This window comes from Mus caroli, chromosome 4, assembly GCF_900094665.2.
Source record: "Mus caroli chromosome 4, CAROLI_EIJ_v1.1, whole genome shotgun sequence".
Lineage (NCBI taxonomy): Eukaryota > Metazoa > Chordata > Mammalia > Rodentia > Muridae > Mus > Mus caroli.
In genome coordinates, this window is record NC_034573.1 from 116,980,027 (window position 1) to 116,999,859 (window position 19,833).

The 19,833-nt window shown below is 45.7% G+C and overlaps 1 protein-coding gene across 6 annotated transcripts in view; it reads left to right on the forward strand.

Annotated features, from left to right (window-relative positions):
• The window catches only part of Dlgap3 (DLG associated protein 3), a 68,439-nt gene that overhangs the window by 34,541 nt on the left and 14,065 nt on the right, over positions 1 to 19,833 (forward strand). For all 6 annotated transcript variants that reach the window (XM_029476795.1, XM_021160075.2, XM_029476796.1 and 3 more), the window contains exons 6-8: positions 11,105 to 11,318; positions 11,482 to 11,795; positions 12,091 to 12,176. In XM_029476795.1, the coding sequence (XP_029332655.1) occupies positions 11,105 to 11,318; positions 11,482 to 11,795; positions 12,091 to 12,176 (614 nt within the window). The remainder of the gene's footprint in view (positions 1 to 11,104; positions 11,319 to 11,481; positions 11,796 to 12,090; positions 12,177 to 19,833) is intronic.

Genomic DNA, 19,833 nt, shown 5'->3' on the forward strand with positions numbered 1-19,833 from the left:
CTTTCTTTCTTTCTTTCTTTCTTTCTTTCTTTCTTTCTTTCTTTCTTTCTTTCTTTCTTTCTTTCTTTCTTTCCAGATCTTTTCCAAGTGTTCTGAAATTTTAATCTAAACCTTCCAAACATTTCCTATTCCTCGCCTTCCTCCTCCTCTCTCTCCTCCTCCCACCTCACATTATCTAACAGTGTATATACTTGGCACATTTCTCCTGGAGGTGTGACTTAGAGTCTTTGATTTACAGAAGAGGAGAGGTTTAAAGCAGCAAAGACACTGCCCTGTTGTCTCTTAGGATGCTTCTCCTCCTGAGTGGATTTCTCTCTTTAGTGTTTGCCTTGGACATCTTTTTCCATCTTTGGCTTTAGAGTGTTTTGTCCCATATGTTTCAGGTATGTCTTTTTAAATAGTTTATGACCAAGATCTTACATCCATTTGGCAATTGTCTGAGAGTTTTGTACGTTTATATTTATTGTGGTATGCTTGGCTTTATTTCTGCCATCTTACTTCGTGCCTTCTATTTCTCCTGCTGGGGTTTGGGAGTGCATGCTGGGGTGTATGTGTGGAGGTCGGATGTCAACATGGAGGAGGAATGGCTTCTCTTCTTTCACCACGTGGATCCTACAGATTGAATTATGTTGTCAGGCTGGGTGGCAAGCCCCTCCACCTACTGAGCCATCTTGCCTGGCCCTATCCTGGTTCTTAGATGATACTTTATGTTTGTCTGTCTGTACTTCTTTCATGTTTGTTGCGATAGTGTTTCGCTGTATAGCCCAGGCTGCTCTATCACTTGCTATGTAGCCCAGGCTGGCCTAGAACTTGTGCCCATCCTCTTGCCTCAGCCTCTTGAGGGCTGTTGACAAGATTATGTCAGCACATCCAGTGGAGTCCGTGCTTTTCTGCCCCTTTCGGATTGATGGAGTTTGCTCTCTCCCTCTCTCTGCCAAATCCCACGCTGGTTTGACAGTTACACACTCCATTTTGTTCTTTATGGTTACTCCTGTAATTTTAATGTGCATACTTGACTTCATCGGAAGGAGACAAGGCTTCCTACTCTTGCTCCGAATGATGCACAGTCCTTAGGGTACTTTAATTTTGATGGCCTCTTTGTTCCCTTTTTAAGCCATAGAAATTTATTTGGGGGTGGGAGAGGGAGGTTCTAGCTCAGTGACAGAATACTTGCCTGGTGTGAGCAAGGCCCGGGTTTTCCCCCCACTGTCCACACAAAACCCACTGTTTCCAGAACCTCTAGGTGCTGGAAATGTAGTATTAGCGTGCCAGCTATGGTGCTGTCCTCTGCTGAGGGACTTGTGTTCTCATGGTGTTTGAAAAAAAAAAAAGACATTTTACTGTTGTTATTAGTATTACAGTTATTTATTTATTATTCGTTTATTTATGCATTTCTGCCTGCGTTATTGTGTGCTTCAGCACACACGTGGAAGACAACTTGGAAGAGTCGGTTCTGAGGACATCAGTCCTGGCGGTGGCAATCACCTTTGTGTTCTGTGTCATCTCACAGTGACAATGCTCGCTGTCTGTCCTTCAGTGCCTGGGCCTTACACATCTGCGGTAATACTGTACTACTGCGTTATAGCCCCAGAATTCTTTTGTCTTTACTTTTTTGAGTTATATTTTTATATTAGTGTGTGTGTCCTACAGTGTACATGTAGAGATCAGATGACAACTTGTGGGGGTCTTGTTCTTTCTCTCATGTGGGTTTCAGAGACCAAACTCAAGTCACCAGGCACGCGATAAGCTCCTCCACTCGCTGAGCCATCACCTGCCCTTAGAATACTTTTAACTTTTTTATTTAAAGAAAATGATTTTTGTTGTTGCCACTGTTGTGCGTTTGAGACGGGGTTTATCCATGTAGCCCTGGCTATCCTGGAATTCACTCTGTAGACCAGGCTGACCTTAGACTCAGAGATCCACCTGCCTCTGCCTCCCGAGTGCTGAGGCTAAGAATGTGTGTCAGCACCTTCCGGTCTCCTTTTCAAGCTAGTCTTGAAATTACTGTCTTCCTGTCTCAACCTCTTGAGAGGTTGGATGACAACCCTGTACCGCCAGACCCAATAAATCACATGAAATTTAATAGAGGTGTCTTAGGGTTTTACTCCTGTGAACAGACACCATGACCAAGGCAACTCTTATAAGGACAACATTTATTTGGGGTTGGCTTACAGGTTCATAGGTTCAGTCCATTTTCATCAAGGTGTAGGCATGGCAGTGTCCAGGCAGGCATGGTGCGGGAGGAGCTGAGAAGTCTACTGAGAGCTGATCTAGCTGAGAGTTGATTAGAAGGCAGACGGGAGAAGACTGACTTCCAGGCAGCTAGGAGGGGGGTCTCAAAGCCCACAACCACAGTGACACACTTCCTCAAGGCCATGCCTACTCTAACAAGGCCATACATCCTAATAGTGCTACTCCCTGGGCCAAGCATATTCAAATGACCACAGGTGGTATACTTCATAAATTTTTCTCTTTCTTTCCCCCCAGAAAAAAATTTTAATTAATTAATTAATTTTATGTATATGGGCACACTGTAGCTGAACAGATGGTTGTGAGCCTTCATGTGGTTGTTGGGAATTGAATTTTTAGGACCTCTGCTGGCTCTAGTCAACCCTGCTCACTCTGGTCTGCCCTGCTTGCTCAGGCCTAAATATTTATTTATTATTATTATTATTATTATTATTATTATTATTATATACAAGTACACTGTAGCTGACTTCAGATGCACCAGAAGAGGGCATCAGATCTCATTACGGGTGGTTGTGAGCCACCATGTGGTTGCTTGGGATTCGAACTCAGGACCATCGGAAGAGCAGTCAGTGCTCTTACCCCCTGAGCCATCTTGCCAGCCTGAAATTTTGTTTTAATATAAAATGAAATCTCTGCTTTAACCCAAGATAAAAACAAAATTAATGTCTCTTGCATTTTAATTTAGGCATGTGGTCTATTTTGAGGGTGTTTTGGGTGAGGGCATGTGACATGTGACACTTGATTTTTTTTTTTTTTGAGATAGGGTCTCATGTAGCTCAAACTGGTTCCAAATTCATTGGGTAGCTGAGGCTGGTCTTGAACTTCTGATCCTCCTGCTTCTACCTCTCAAGTGCCAGGATGACAGGCATATGCCACTATGCTTGGTTTTAGGCCTTCCAATGGATGGGGCCCCAGGCTTCATGCATGCCAGGAAGGCACTCTACTGTGAGCAGACTCCCAACCCTTTACACTATTACTCCTAAGTTACACATCCTCTCTCTCTCTCTCTCTCTCTCTCTCTCTCTCTCTCTCTCTCTCTCTCTCTCTCTCTCTCTCTCTCTCTCTCTCTCTCTCTCTCTCTCTGTGTGTGTGTGTGTGTGTGTTTTCCAGGTCATTATAGCTCTGTCTACGAGTTCCTTCCATCTAAAATGTGTTCTTCAGTTTCTCAGTGGTGATTGGTAGCACACTCTGACAGATTGATGCCATTAAGCTTGCTAGGGGACCTAGGGGACAAGTCAGTGTCGGTTCCTCTCATTGTCTGATATTATGAAGTCTGCACCGTGACCGTCTTTGTGTACAATTCCCATTTGTCTTTGGTTGTTGTTAAGAGCTTGCTTAGACTTTGGTGTCTGCATCTTTACTATGGTGTGTGTGTTTGCATGTACACTCCCTAAATCTGAGGGTTTGTGCCTTTCATGAATTTAGGAGAACCCACCCAGTCTCCATTGTACTTATTGGCCTGGTATGCCCCCGCTCCCTAGCTTCTACCCTCAAGTGACAATTGAACCCATAGGCCTGCACACATTGAGGAAATACTCTACTACGGAGCTACACCCCCAGGCCCTTCCTTTGTCCAGTAGAGTGATATCTACCTTTAAATCCCAGCATGGAGAGGGAGGTCAGCTTTTGGTGAGTTTGAGACCAGCCTATTCTACACAGTGAGTTCAAGGCCAACTAGAGCTACCTAGTTGAGAACTTGTCTGAACAAAAGTTCTTTTCTTTTTGAGACAGGGTGTTTTGAACTTACCCAGGCTGACCTTGAACTCAGTCTGCAGCCCAGATGGGTTCTGAATTTATGGTCCTTCTGCCTCAGCTTCCCTGTTGGGGTCATAAGACTGTGGTCCCATGCCTGCTTGGTTTATGTGATGGAGTAGGTTAACCCAGGTGGTCTTGGGTGATAAAAACTCTACAAATGAACTACATTGAAGTCTTTGTCCATGACTTTTCTGCCTTCTTCTTTCCTCCTTCTCCCTCCCTCCGTTGTCTCTCTGGGTCTCCCATCACAGGTATGTCTGTTTGATCGCTGTTGTCCCGTGTTTGTATTTTTGATAGTTTTTTCCCTCTTCACTCATTTGATTGGGCAATCCGTGTTGCTTTGTCTTCAGGTTTGCTGATCATGTCTTATATCAAACCTCTCAAGGGAGTTTTTGATTTCAGTTATTGGACTTTTCAGTTCTTGAATGGATATTTGTTTCTTAGTTTTTTACAAATTCTCTCTCTGTCTCTGTCTTTCTCTCCCCCCCCCCCCGTGTGTGTGTGTTGGTGCACACACATGCCACAGTGCACAGCTGCAGGTTAGAGGGAAACTTTATGGAGTCAGTTTTCTCCTTTCTCCTGGTTGTGGGTTCCAGGGTTGGAATGAAGAGAGTAAGGCTTGCTTGTGGAGCACCTTCACCCGCTGAGCCACCTCACTGGCTCCACATTTTTTTCTTTAAACAAATTAATAATTCTAAGGACTGTGAGATGGCTCAGCACTTAAAAGAGCATATTGCTTTTACAGAGGACCCAGGTTTGGTTCTTAGAAACCACATCATGCTGTAACTACAATGCTCTAGGAGATGAGTGGGAGGGGAGAGCCAAGGCTCTCCTCTGGCCTCTGAGGGCACCTGAATGCACATAGACTCAAAATGAACTTTTAAGAAAAAAAAATAAAAGGCCTGCAGTTTTGAAAAGCCAATGCAGAATGCTGTAGAGTTTAGTGTCAGCCAGGCTGCATGGTGAGTGAAGCCCGGGCACTGCCAGGAGACAAGGTCTAAGCCCCTCCCCCTCCTTCCCATTAGATGAAAGTGACTCTATCCCTAAAATCACTGTTGGCATGCCTGCCTTCCAGTCTTTAAACATGGTTCTCTTTAGCTCTTTGAATGTGATTATAATAACCATCCTGTAGTTTGTGTGTGAGAAACCCAACATTCTGAGACCATTTATACTTTTTTCTTTATTTGCATGACAAAATATTTTGTTGAGAACTGAGCATTTTAGGTAATATAGTGTGACAATTCTAGGCTCTTATTTTTACCTCCTGAAGACTGTTGTTGCTTTGTTTATTTGTCTTAATTCCTGGAGCGAACCTGTGCAATCTGCTTTTCCTGCAGCACGGAGCCTCTGAGTCTTCACTCCTTCTTTCTTCTTCTTCTTCTTCTTCTTCTTCTTCTTCTTCTTCTTCTTCTTCTTCTTCTTCTTCTTCTTCTTCTTCTTCTTCTTCTCCTTCTCCTTCTCCTCCTCCTCCTCCTCCTTCTCCTTCTCCTTCTTCTCCTCCTCCTCCTCCTCCTCCTCCTCCTCCTCCTTCTCCTCCATTTCCTTCCGCTTTTCAAGCCTTGTTTCCTAGAGACTGCTCAAGTGTCTGCCTGGCTTTGTTTTGGCCAAAAATGGGGTAGAAGTTGTCCTCTAAACCCTTGAGCCAGTGAGGTTTCCTCTCTCGGTTTGTGGTGGGGTTCAAGCCTCCCAGGCTTTCAGTCATCACCAGGGTCTCTCGGGTTTCCCGTGCACGCATGTACAGGTTTTCCTGCTGAGGGACGTTGGGTGATGGTGCACAGGTTTTCAGACCCTTCTCTGTCTCATTCCCAGGATTCTCTGTAAAGTATCAGGCCAGGACTGGTGAGATGGCTCTGGTAACAAAGATGTTTCTCCATATGTAAACCTGGTGACCAGAGTATCATCCCCGGAGCCCACATAAAGATGGGGAAAAAACCCAAAAACTGTCCTCAACAAGGTTGTTCTCTGATTTCTACACCTGTGCCATGGCATAAGTGTGCATACACACAACATCAACAACAACAGAAGTCTTAAAAAAAAGTCTGTTGCTTGCTGCACAGTCTAGCATTGTGATTGGCCTTCCTGCTCTTGACAATATACCTGACATGCTCCAACTTCAGGGGGGCCTCTGACTGAGGCAATAAAGCAGCTCTGTGGATAGCCTGCAGCATTGCCTGGCGAGCTGCCTCCATTGGAACTGGGGCCTCGGGGATTGGGAACAGGATCAGAGTCCCGCCTTCTCACCCAAAGCATAGTCATTTTCCTGTGTGCCTTTGATCAGTCTTCAGAGTGACAAAATGGTTGTTTCTGACGTTTGTGTCCATCTTGCGAGTTGTCTGGGGACTAAGATTGGCTGTTCTCATTTTGTCTGAAGTCCTGAGCAAGTCTGGGGAATTCCCGGCCTGTGCCATCTCTACACTGCTTTCCCCACAGTGCTCCTGGAGTCTCCGTCTGGCGCTCTGACTAGTTGTGCCGGGGACCTTCCCTCCTTATATTAACCTTTCTTCAGGCTCCCCATCTCTTTGTCTCCCTCCATCGCCTCTTGGTGTTGACACTTTATTAATATTTCTTTTATTATTTCTTGGGTACTATTAACTTATAAGTTGAGCTTTAAATTTCACTGAGGTTTTTTTTTTTTTTAATTTTTAGAAATTTCTTGGCGTTCCTTTTCAAGTCTTTATATCGATCCCAAGCCAGCTTTTTGGTTTTGCTGATTTTTTTTTTAACTTTGTGGGGTTGGTTTTGTTTTGTTTTGTTTGCTGTAGTTTTTTTAGGCAGGGTCTCATGTAACTCAGGCATGCATAGAACTCAACTGGAGTGGAAGATGCCCCTGAACTGTTGATCCTCTTGCCTCCACCTCTGAGGTGCTGGGACTGCAAGAATTCACCTAGCCTTATCATTTAAATTATACACTCTTAAACCTAGATTAATACTGGGTGCAATAGAGCCTTAGTACTTAAGAGGATGAGGCAGAAGGATGGTTTGAGCCTAGCATTTTTGGGTTATCCTGGGCAAAATAGAGAGACAACATTATTTAGTCAGGCATTGTGGTGCACACACATTGGAGGTAGATGCAGAAGTATCAGGAATTCAAGGCCAGTGTTGGCTCCACTGTGAATTCAAAGCCAGGTGGGTACATACAGGAGACCCTGTTTAATGACAACAAACAAGGAACTCAAAACCAAAACCACAACAAAATTTCAAAACAAAGCCAAACAAACAAACAAACAACAACAACAACAACAGCCCTCATAACCACCAAGCACAATGTGGTTTAAAGGAGATTTTATTAGAGCTAAGGTAACATTAGCTGCTATAACTGGATGACTTAGCCCAGTAATGACTTAGTTCTTTTTTTATGCCATGGCTTGAATTAGTTACCCATGGCTACATGATGGATTACCCAAACAAAGAGCCTTAAATGATCTCCTGCTTTCTGTGGGCCAGTTCTCTTGGGTACACCTTAGCCTGTGCATCTGGGTGTGGTGTCCCACGAGGCTGCCTGCAGTCAGGGTGATGGGCAGGCTGCAGTTATAACACAGCCTTGAAGACTTGCTTGTATGCATACCCACATGGCTGTTGAGAAACCTCGGCCCTCCATGGCTTATTGGGCAGCGGTAAGAGTTGTACCTCCTTTGTAGCAATGGTAGAGAGAGGTTGCTGGGGTTGGGGTGGGGGTGGAGGCGCAGAGAGACAGAAACTAAGGTGGGAGCCACTTTGTCTGCTACATTTTATTCTTTAGAAGTGGACCACCAGATCTAGCCCACGTTCCAGAGGAAGTATGTGCCATTAAGGGTGTTATTAACAGGTAGACAAGGCTACCTTGTCTTGGATCTAGACGAGGTTACCTCCTCTTCAATGTGGTTTCCTCTAGGAGACTCCAGAGCAGCTTCCGTGAGGCGTCATCTCCTGGGATACATTCTGTGGTTGTTTCTGTTGGAGCATTCCTGATCCGAGACTGCTCCATGTTAATTTTTAATCTGGGCCATGCAAGCCCTTGCACACGCAGTCCTGAGACTGCTGGAAGGCTGGTTTGCCTGTGCAGATTCATGGAGGATTTGTCTCCCTTCCTCTCAGCTACAGACTGACTTCCTTGCCATGGGCTTGTGGTGATGACTGATCTTTTTTCTTCTTCTTTTTTTAGTCTCCATTATCATTAAGGTTTATGAAGGTTCTCATCTCTGCATCTCGTTTGGGCTTCGCACAGGCCCAAAGCCTCACTCCTGCACCAGAGTGGGTGGTAAAACGTAAACCTTTGGCTGCCGAGACCAGTAGCCCCTGCCTCCACCAGGCTGTTTGCAGCATCGGCACACACAGTTCATATTCTGATTTCCTAGGCTCCTCTCTGCATTGGTCCCCTGGGGACTGATCTCTCGCTTTTCTTGTGAGCTCAGCTATGCATATAAAACAACATCGGTTATGTTTAAGCCAATGTCGTGGTCTGAAATCAGAGACATTTCCAAAGGTTAGCTAAAAACGAATACCGTCCTTTGGGTGTCCAGAATTACTGCTCGGCCACCAGCTGGACCCACCAACTCTAGCGTGGACAATTTCCAGTTAGATCCAGACAAAGGATTTTCCTCTCCGTGCGAAAACAGCTTGTGGCTCTGACTCAGGTGGAAGGCAGATTGAGGATCTTATTTCCCAAGAGGACTCTAACTCTCCTGCAAGTGGGTATGGGGAGAAATAGAGTGGAGTCCACGTGGGGAAGAACGGGAATATCCACAGGAAAAATGCTATCATTTGATATTCATAAGTAGTACGGATTAGCTCATGGAGTCTTTATGTGCCTGTGGTTTCCTTGGGTCCTGTCTCATGATTGGGACCGAGTCACTTCTTGGCCAGTTCTATTGGAAGATGGCAGCTGCTTTCCCTCCCTCTCTCTATCCCCTCTGTCTGCTTCAGATGGAGTTCTTTCTGCGAATACCTGCGGGTGGAATTTAAAGGGCTTGGTACCACCTGGCAAAGAGAGGCCTCTCTTTCTGAGGGGTCTTGTCAACATGATTCCAAGACACTCTCGCTTCTCATAGGCTTCGCCAATGTTTATTGAACACCTACTGTGTGCCTCACGCTTTACACACAGAAGAGGGCTGGAGTTTGTTTGCATAGCATTGGGATTTAAGAGATTCGTGTTATCTTGGAGGCCCCAACAACTCGAGCCAAGAACACCCTTGACCAGGGTTAGATCAGCTCCTCTGTGCTCCGGCAGAACTCTTTGGGCTGGATAGTTGCAGGAGGGAGCCCCTCAAGGCTGGGAAGAACAGTTAGTTGAGTTCCTGCCTTTAGGAGTTACCCTGGCACCCTGCTGTCTTTGATGGTCTGGAGAGAAGGACTGAGCCAGGCACTGGGATCCTGGGAGAGCCGCTGCCGAGAACTTCCATGCTACAGGCTCTAGGATCTGCACAGTATTCAGACTTCTGCACCCTGGCAACCAAGTTGCTTCAGGAAAAACCACAGGAAGTCCAAAAGATAGAGCCACAGTCCTGTGTCATTCCTTGGGTCTACCCAAGAGCTACCGGGTAGACTTACTAGGCATGTGGTCTGGGGATGTAAAAATCTGGGGGCTTCATTTTTCTCAGAATACTTCAGCGGTTTTGGTTCTAAGTAGCAAAAGCAGAGAGCAACAACGGCACCTCAAGGGCAGGTTCCTCGAGCTCCTCAGAGACTCTGAGGATCAGCCAGCTTCACAGGGGACCCAAGACATAAGCTGTGGCAGTTCAGTTTTCCTGTCCACCAGATGGGCATCCTTGGACAGTTTCTCTGCTTCCCTGAGCTGATAAATGAGGCTGGAGATGCCTGCTGTAGTTAAGCAGAGTCTAGTGAGATCCCATACGGCTGAGGAGACAGAGTTAGGGAAACACTGAGCTGTGTTCTACTTAGGGACTCTTTCAGGTTTGTCACTACAGGTCACTGTAGTGACATGAATCTTTCCAGGGAAAGGTCACAAATGCCCTTGTTGTTGTAGTGCCCCCTGGAATGTTTTGGAGAACTTCATCCAGGACTTTGTCCAGTGGCCTCTGCATAACCATCAGCCAGGGGCTTGCTCTTGGGCTCAGTGGTGACTGTGGTAGTCCTTATGAGCCACCTGACCTGTGTCCACCAGGTAGGCCCTGGGACATCATATGCCACAGAGGGTTTACGCTGGGCCAGCCTCTGCTTCAAATGCCTTGTTTTAATTCAAATGCCTATTTTAATTCTCACGGCAGCCCTAAGCTAGCGCCCTTAGCACTCCCACTAGGCAGGTGAGCAAGGCCCAGATTTTTACACCCCCAGACCACACTCCTCGAAAGTGGTGGATGCTGAGTCCAGGTTGAGTCTACACTGTAGCTCATGCAGGAAGCTCCATGCTTTGGCCAAGTGGAAGCCCAAGGTCAAGTTCACACCCATGATGCTTTGTCTTTGTACCTGTGCTGTGCTATTGGCATATTCATGATGCTGGGAACAGGGCAGTGGCCAGCCATTATGAGAGCCATAGTGAGTAGGCATGTATAGCGGGGAGTGGCTTGGGACACTTGTAGGACACTTTGCTCCATTACCTGTCATTATCTACCTGCCCTTTGCCAAAGATCTTTCTACTATCGCTTTCAATCAGTTCATAGCCAAGGATGGGGGTGAGAACCTATGATCCCATCGACTGTGGAGGCTGAGGCAGGAGTGCCCTGAGTTCTACTGCCCATCTGGCTGACAATGAGCTCGATCTTAGAAAAAACAACATACAAAACCAAAACGAAGTCATAACAAAAAGCGTTCACTCCTGCAGTCTGCTCTACACCAGAAGCCGGCCATTGGTGGATGTTAGTTCCTGTTTCCCTCCACCAGGGTCCAGTGAGAGAAGTGTGAGGCACAGGACTAGGTGGAGGTCTCAAGTCTAGCTAGCGTACAGCATCCCTGAAGGGAGGGGTAGGTTGGAGTTTGTGTGTCTAGGGGAAGAATGGACCAGAGAAGCCCTAAGGCAGGCCTGGAGAACCTCCTGCCTCCAAGTGGAGAAGGGTTGCACAGAGTCGCGTCTACTGTAGACCTCGGTGCTCTCCAAAGCAAAGCTCCTAGTTGACCCTATCCTATCTCAGCATCTCAATAAAGGTCCTCCTGGTCCCCTCCTCAGCTAAGCGAAGAGTTTAACCAGCAGCTGGAGGCCGTGTGCGGGTCCGTGTTTGGGGAGCTTGAGTCCCAGGCCGTGGACGCCCTGGACCTGCCCGGCTGTTTCCGCATGCGGAGCCACAGCTACCTCCGGGCCATCCAGGCCGGCTGCTCTCAAGACGACGACTGCCTACCCCTCCTTGCTGCCCCTGCCTCTGTCTCAGGGAGGCCCGGCTCCTGTGAGTATGCCCTCTGTCTGCCTCTGACCGCCAGTTGCGCCCATCGCTTCTCTCTCTGGGAAGGATTAGTCGGGAGGAATGGTCCTTGGCCAAAGGGTCCTGTGTACCACGTGGGTGTAGCGGTGTGGGGATGATGGGCGACTCTCTGCATCCCTGTCCGCAGCCTTCAACTTCAGAAAGGCCCCGCCCCCCATCCCGCCGGGAAGCCAGGCCCCACCCCGCATCTCCATCACCGCCCAGAGCAGCACCGACTCTGCCCACGAGAGCTTCACCGCAGCAGAGGGCCCGGCCCGGCGCTGCAGCTCCGCGGACGGGCTGGACGGCCCCACCATGGGCGCACGCACCCTCGAGTTGGCACCGGTGCCACCCCGAGCCAGTCCCAAGCCCCCCACACTCATCATCAAGACCATCCCTGGCCGGGAGGAGCTGCGGAGCTTGGCGCGACAGCGGAAGTGGCGGCCGTCCATTGGGGTGCAGGTATAGTTGGCAGTAATAGGCTCTGGCTCTATGTCGTTGGGAATGGATGGAGGGAAATCAAAAGGGACTAATGCATACACAGACCTTAACAAACAAATTTCCCTGGGCTGTAAGTGGACCCACCTTCCTCATTGATAGACGAGGTTTGTCTCTAAATAGCCCATCGCTCTTCCCTGGGTCTCATTTGTTTGGGATTTTCCAGCTAGCTTGGTACCTAGCCACTTCTGGCCATTCTAGTTCTAGGTGGACCATTTGTTTCTTTGGCTAGCCACTGACGCCTCCACCCTGCCACCAGGTGGAGACAATCTCAGACTCGGACACCGAGAACAGGAGTCGAAGAGAATTCCACTCCATTGGCGTTCAGGTGGAAGAGGACAAGAGGTAGGTCAGAGTGTGTCTCTCGGGTGTCGTTGGGGTTTGAGGGTGAAGGGGAGACAGGGCTGTGTAAAGTGCAACGTCTTTGCTGGCCTACTGTTCTTGCTCGGGCTATTTCTCTAGAAGTGAGAGTACGTGTGTGTGTGTGTGTGTGTGTGTGTGTGTGTGTGTGTACCAGTGCTGGAGATTTTCAGGAGTTGCTCTCACCTTCCGCAGTGATTTCGCAGCAAGAGCTTCTATACTCTGTGCCATCTCACTAGCCCACCTCGTTTTCTTGAGACACAGGTTCCTCCATGACTTGCTACTTACCAATTAGGCTAGACTGGCTGGCCACTGAGTCCCAGGAGTCCTCCTGCCTCAGCCTTCCCAGTGCTGGGATTACAAGTCCATGCCACCATATTTGGCTTCTTTATGTGGGTCCTTGGGGGAGGGGGGAGGAGAAAACCTAGGTCCTGGCGCTTGTGTGAGAAACTCTTTTCCACGGAGCTCTCTCCCCACACTTTCCTACTGGGGAGGAGTTAGGGGAGATATGTGTCATACACTGATGTTGCCACGGTAGCCATCAAGTCTACGTTGAGTGCTTGAACTCCTGCCAACCCAGAGGATCAGAGGCTGCAGGAGAGATATGGTGGTCAGGGGAACGAAGAGAGCTGCGGGGTGGGGTGGGGGGAGGGAGGATGGGCGGGGTGGGGGGTTATAGGTTGGTGCTGAGCAGGCCTCCGGCAATTGTCCTTTAGCCGGAGATAACAGGATTCTGCCAGTCCCTTGTTACATCCTGTGGTGTACAGGAGTATGAGCTCCAAAGAAACAAACAAACAGGAAGATTGCCTCTCCTGGGTCCCTGGCAGTTACAACACTCCTCCTCACTTGGCTCGCACAAGCATTTAACCAGTAGGGGGTACCTATTATGTGCCTGAATTGGTGGTGAATCAGAGATACTAGAATTGCCAGCAGCCACTATTCTGGCATTAGGTGGCCTCCGAAACATCACCTCCTTAATTTCCAGGTGAAGAATTAACATTGTGAGCTCCGGGGGGAGTCCTGGAAAGAGTCCTCTCTGCTTTGGGAGGGAGCCCGTAGGGAGATATTTTCTCTAATGACCAGGTGGCAGTGCCTCTGTGGCCCTACATGTCCTCTGGGCTGCAATGACACCAGGCTGGCAGGCTGGAGTATTGTGGCTGGGAACCTTCTTGGCACTGGCTCTGCGGGCTTCATGGTAATGGGAGATATCAAGGCCGTACCCATGGCAGGAGAACCTGGATCCTGGGTAGCAGTTCTTCATAGCTGTTCGCAGGCACCATTATAGGGCTTTCCAACCCTCCCAGGGTTATTACAGCTTCTGAGACTCCTTGAAGTGGCTTTGTTTGAGCACCTGGTCAAGTCTTAGGGTTCTTTGGGAAGTCTCTGTTTCTGTCCTCTCTTACTATTGTAGCTCCACGAAGCACAGTGTGCTCCTGAGATGTTGAAGTGCCAAAAGCCACCCAGTTGCCTGACCTATCCCTGCAGCCACTGTTCTCCAAACCCTTAACATGCCATTTGCATGGCAAAGTCTATCAAACCATGGTTTGAATCCTTGAGAGGAGTAAGAGTCGTGGATGGAGACAGTTCCGTGCTCCACACTCTTTCCTGAATTGCCAGCAGCCACTGTGGGTTCCTTAAAAGCAACCCACACATCTTCACTGGTCCTCTGGAAGGCCTTTGGATTCCTCATTCCTCATTCCCATGGTGCAGCGGGCCTTTGATGAGCGCCCGGCCATTCACTGATGATGTCACTCAGCAGATGACTACTGAGCCTTGGCATCTGACAGCTCCTGGGCTGGGAACTGTCAAAGGCGGGGATTTTGCCCATAGAACTTACAGGCTAGAGGGAAGTCAAGACAGTAAATAAACCATGATTAAAACCAGGATTCTATGCAATGGTGTAAAGCGTAGAGGAGCTACAAAAGAAAAAGAGGGGATAAAGTGAACTTAGAGCAGCAGGAGAGGGGCGCATTGGGCTGCTGCTGAGGGTGAGCATACAGGGAGATGGGATAGCATACGAGGAGGTGGGATAGCATATGGGAAGGTGGGATAGCATATAGGGAGATAGGATAGCATACGGGGAGATGGAATAACATACTTGGAGGTGGAAAGGCTCAGGCACGTGTTGGGATCTGTGGGAAAGGTCATGTGGCCAGTGTGGAGGGGCTGGGCAGTGCTGAGAGAGAGTTGGATAATGCCTGGGCCAGGTTTTACAGGGCACAGGCTAAAAGAACTGGACTCTAATTATAAGTAATGAGTAACTGTTAAAAGGTTAAAGGAATGGCCCGACACCCTTTAATTTATGTTTACAAAAGAGCATTAACTACTGAGTGGAGGTTTTATTTTCTTTCTTCCCTTCTGTCTTTTTTAAAAGATAGGGTCTCATATATACCTAGCTGGCCTAGATCTCATGTAGCTGAGGCTAACCCTGAGCCTCTGATACCCCTGCCTTCAATTCCCAAATGCTGGAATTATAGGTGTGTCCCACCACATCAGGACCAGCATTAAATGGAGAATGAGTCTGAGGAAGAAATAGAAGAAATGAAGTTAACCAGGGTGACTTTCATGATGCAGGGGGCTGCTGGTGGGTGGTGTTTGAACTCTGGTGGCTATTACAACAGGCTTTCTCCTATGGTGTTTATAACTGGCCAGTGATAGTGTTTGTGAGCTATTAAGTTTTGGATATTTATTTTGTATTCAGCAATCTTGCTGTCCTTTATCAAACTCAGGTTATCTGGTAATTGCGATGGATTTTTCTATACAGTTAATTATTTTCAAGTGAGGATATTTATTTCAAATCTGAATCTTAAATTTTATTTTTCTTTGCTGGACGTGATCATGAATTTTCTTTAATCCCAGCACATGAGAAGCAGAGGCAAGCAGATTCTACCTTTGTTAGTTCAAGGCTAGCCTCACCTACATTGTACATTCCAGATCAGGCAGTGGTGCAGAGTAAGACGTTTCTTAATTTTTTTCTTATGACAATATAGGACTTCAGCTCCCTGTTGAGTGGTGGTGGGCTCATCCCACTCCTGATTTATTTGTGTGTTTATGTGTGGCAGTCATAGGATAACTTGCAAGATTTGGTTCTCTCCTGCCATGTTGTGGGTTCCAAAGATCAAGTGTCAGACTCAACAAAAAGAGCCTTTACCTACTGAGCCATCTCCCTGGGCCCAAGATATACTTTATTTTTGTTTAATATGTATGGGTGTTTTGCTTACTTATATATCCATATACCGTGTGCATGCAGGATCCCTAGAGGCCAGAAGAAGGTGTCAGATCCCAGAACTGTAGTTACAAATGGTTGTGAGCTGCCATCTAGGTGCTGGGAATCAAACCTGGGTCTTTTGGAGAACAACCAGTGCTCTTAACCACTGACCCATCTCTCCAGCCCCCAAGATAGACTTCTAAAGATAACATTTGTTATAAGCTTTGATTGGTACCATTTTTGTTGTATTTAGGATTCCTCTCCTATTCCTACTCTATTAAGGGTTTCTAAAAATGAAAACACTTTACACCCCCTCCAGCATTGTTTTTTTTTTTTTTCTGGTGCTGGGACTCAACTCTAAGGCTTTGCACAAGTTAGACAAGAGCTCTACCACTGAGCTACATCTTCATCTTCATTTTTAAAATATAAGATCCGGGTAGAATTTAATTGAATGTTGAGAGTCTACTGAGATTATCTTAGACTTTCTTTTCCTATATGGAATGTGATGTAACAGATGAATACATTTTCCATGTTAGTCTAATCTTTCAAACTTGGGATAATCTCTGTTTAATCCTATCATGTGCTTAGATTAAATTTGGCTTTACAAGGTTTCAGTAGTGTCATAAGCAAGTGTATTTCTTGCTTTGAAAAAGCTGGCCTTGACATAGGCAATGTAGTGTCAGGACCCCTAGGCTCCTTCTCATTTCCTGCTCTTCCACCTTCTTATATGAGTTCAGAGCCAACAAAAGGAGTGTAGTTCAAAAATTATATTTACTGCATCTGTAGTTTTAGCAGTTGAAAGGAGGGTAGAAAGAGAAGGATACTGTCTTCTTTTATAAAAGACTTCCTGGAAATTACAGCACCTTCACTTAAATCATATTTACTATAAACACATCTCATGGGGGAACCTAGCTGCAGGAGAGGCTGTGAAGTATAGTCTAACCCATGAGGCACAATCAGGCGGTTTTTTTTTTTTTTTTTTTTTGGCCAAAGACAAAACCAAAAATGGATATATGGAGTCCTAGCAGTTTTAAAAGTCAGTTTTGCTGTAATATATATATAATTAGATCTTTGACTATTTATTCCTTGAAGATTTTTATATACATGTTCATAAATAATATTGGGCCATATTCTTTTTAGATATTAGCTCATGTAGTGCAGGTTGGCCTTGAACTCTGATCCTGCTTCTATTTCTCAGGTGCTAGGGTTACAGGTGTGTGCCACCATGCTTGTGCCATAATTTTGTTTCATTTGTTATTCAGTTTAGATATCAAGCTCAGGCTTCTAACATGAGTTTGATAGATTTCTCTGTGTTGTTCTTAGAAACAGTTTTCTAGAGCAGGGTGATCTTTTCCCTAAGGGTTAGCAAAAGTTGCCCATTAAAAACTTTCTATTCTAGTATCTTTTGGGGATTGAAGAAATTTTTAAACTATCTTTAGTTTGTTTAGTGGTTATTAATCAAGTCTGGTTTCAGTTTTTTCTTCTTCTTGAGTCAGTATTTTTAAACCATTGTATAAAAATGGAGAGTTTACATTTTTTTTTGGCACAAAATAATCCTTTCTCGCCATGTTATAATGCTATAAATATACATTCTTTCTCTAGGTTGTTTTTATTTATTTATTTATTTGCATTTATAATACCATGTTGTCTTAGTTACTGTTCTATTGCAGTGAAGAGACACCATGATAAAGGCAACGTATAAAGGAAGACATTTAATTATGGGCTTGCTTACAGATTCAGAGGGGTTAGTCCTTGAGCATCATGGCAGGGAGCGTGGCAAACGCAGGTAGGCTAGCCTGCATGGTGCTAGAGCAGTGCAGTAGCTGAGAGCTTTACATCTTGATCTGAAGGCAGCAGGAAGAGAGACAGTCAGACTGCCTGGTGCGAACTTTGGAACCTCAAAGCCCACCCCTGGTGACACACCTCCTCCAACAAGGCCACACCTCCTAATCCTTCTAAAACAGTTCCACTAACTGGGGACCAAGTTCTCAGACATACGGCCCTATGAGGGTCACTCTCATCCAAACCACTACACGTATTTATGCGTGACCTCTCTTTCTTGATCAGCTTTGTATTTGTTTTTCAGTTAAATATGTTTTTAAGTATTCTTAGTAGTTTTTGAACCTTGTCTTTTACTTTTGGTGAGAAGTATTTCCTACTTCTTAATTTGTGATGAGAGAGAGGGACAGAGGGAGGGAGGGAGAGGAAGGGAGGGAGACAGATTGACTAATGTAATCCCAGCTACCTGGATGTGGAGCCAAGGATGACGTTGATCCCTCTGACTCCACTCCCAAGGGTTGGATTGCAGGCACATGCCACTATGCCTGCCTTTTAATGAGTGCTTTCATGGCTCTAAAATCCCATCTAACTTTACTGTTATTGTTGGATCTTCTAAGTGTTCCAATTTAGTATCTTTTATTGCTCAGTTTTAAATAGTTTATAACTTTCATAATTATTTTCTCCTTTCTTTTCTTTTCTTTCCTTCCTTCCTCTTTTCTTTCTTTCTTTCTTTCTTTCTTTCTTTCTTTCTTTCTTTCTTTCTTTCTTTCTTTCTTTCTTTCTTTTTCCTTCCTTCCTTCCTTCTTCTTTTCTTTTNTTCTTTCTTTCTTTCTTTCTTTCTTTCTTTCTTTCTTTCTTTCTTTCTTTCTTTTTTTCTTTCCTTCCTTCCCTTCTTCTTCCTCCTCCTCCTCTTATTTGTTGTTGTTTATTTTAATTTTTTTGAGACAGGGTTCCTCTGTATAGCCCTGGCTGTTCTGGAACTCACTCTGTAGACAAGGCTGAATTCAGAATTCACAGAGATCTACCTGCCTCTGCCTCCCAACTGCTGGGATTAAAAGTATGCACCACCACCAGGCACATAATTTCTATTTTTACCTGTGTATTATTTAGAAGTTTACTATCTTTATTTTCTGAATGTATTTTTTAGAGGGAGGAAGCATATATTCTCATTATTAATTTCTAAATTTCCTACATGTGGCCATTGTATGTGTTCTTTCATTCTTTAGATTGTTTCCTTTTTAAAAAAAGATATATTTATAAACCGGGCAGTGGTGGTGCACGCCTTTAATCCCAGTGCTTGGGAGGCAGAGGCAGGTGGCTTTCTGAGTTCGAGGCCAGCCTGGCCTACAGAGTGAGTTCCAGACCAGCCAGAGCTATACAGAGAAACCCTGCCTCAAAAACAAACAAACAAACAAACAAACAAACAAACAAACAAAGATAAATTTATTTATTATATGTAAGTACACTGTAACTGTCTTCAGACACCCCAGAAGAGGGCATCAGATCTCAGATCTCATTACTCATGGTTGTGAGACACCATGTGGTTGCTGGGATTTGAACTCAGGACATTCGGAAGAACAGTCAGTGCTCTTACCTGCTGAGCCATCTCTCCAGTCCAGATTGTTTCCTTTTAAATATTTATTTTTTAAAGTTTATCTTTTTATTTTATGTATATGGGTGTTTTGCCTGCATGTATATCTGTGCACCACATATATGCAGTGCCTTTGGAGGCCAGAAGAGGCCGTTTGAACCCATGGGACTGGAGTTACATATGGATATGAACTGCCTTGTAGGTGCTGGGAATTGAACCTGGGTCCTCTGGAGGAGCAGCCCGTGCTCCTCAGTGCGGCGCCATCTCTCCAGCCCAGTTTCTTAGATTATTGAGATATTCTCCTGCATGCATACACACATATAATAGATGTATATTTTGTATGTGTTAGATATGTCATATATGATTAGACTTATAAATCATAACTTCCAGATGGTTATCTTCCATTTTCTTGATATGTTTAATTCACAAGTTCAGGCAGAGAAGTGTGTAGACATGTCTCTCACAGGCTGAGCATGATGGAGTCCAGGCCAGATAGTTCTCTGTGAGTTGGAGGCCAGCTTGGCTTGCATAGCCAGATCTAGACCATCCAGAGCTATATAATGTGACCCTGTTTCAAAAAGAAAGGAAGAAAAACAGATTCACAGAAGTATTCCAGGAATTTGAAGCTATCCCAGAAAAGATAGTGAGATCCATATTTAAAAAAAAAAAAAGGCAGAAGCAGGTGGATTTCTGTGAGTTTGGGGTCAGCCTAGTCTTCATAGCAAGTACCAGGCCATCCAGGGTAACATAGGGAGACACTGTCTCAAAATACAATCTAAAAATCCGGTTCATAATACTTACTTGCAGTTTTCTCTAGCACCACACTTAGTCAGTGGTCCCCTGTAGATGTAAACGAGAGCTTTGGAATGCTTTATTTTGTGGAGATTTTCTTGGGGGCGGAGGGGGGGGGTCTGTTCAGAGAAAGGGCTAATCTCAAACGCATGGTGCTTCTCCTGGGTCAGTCTCCGGTACACTGGGATTATAGGCACGCCTATCACCCATTTTAGCTCCCTCTTGCTAGCCTGCGTGCATGTTTATGTAGCATTTTGGTCACACCTCTTCAA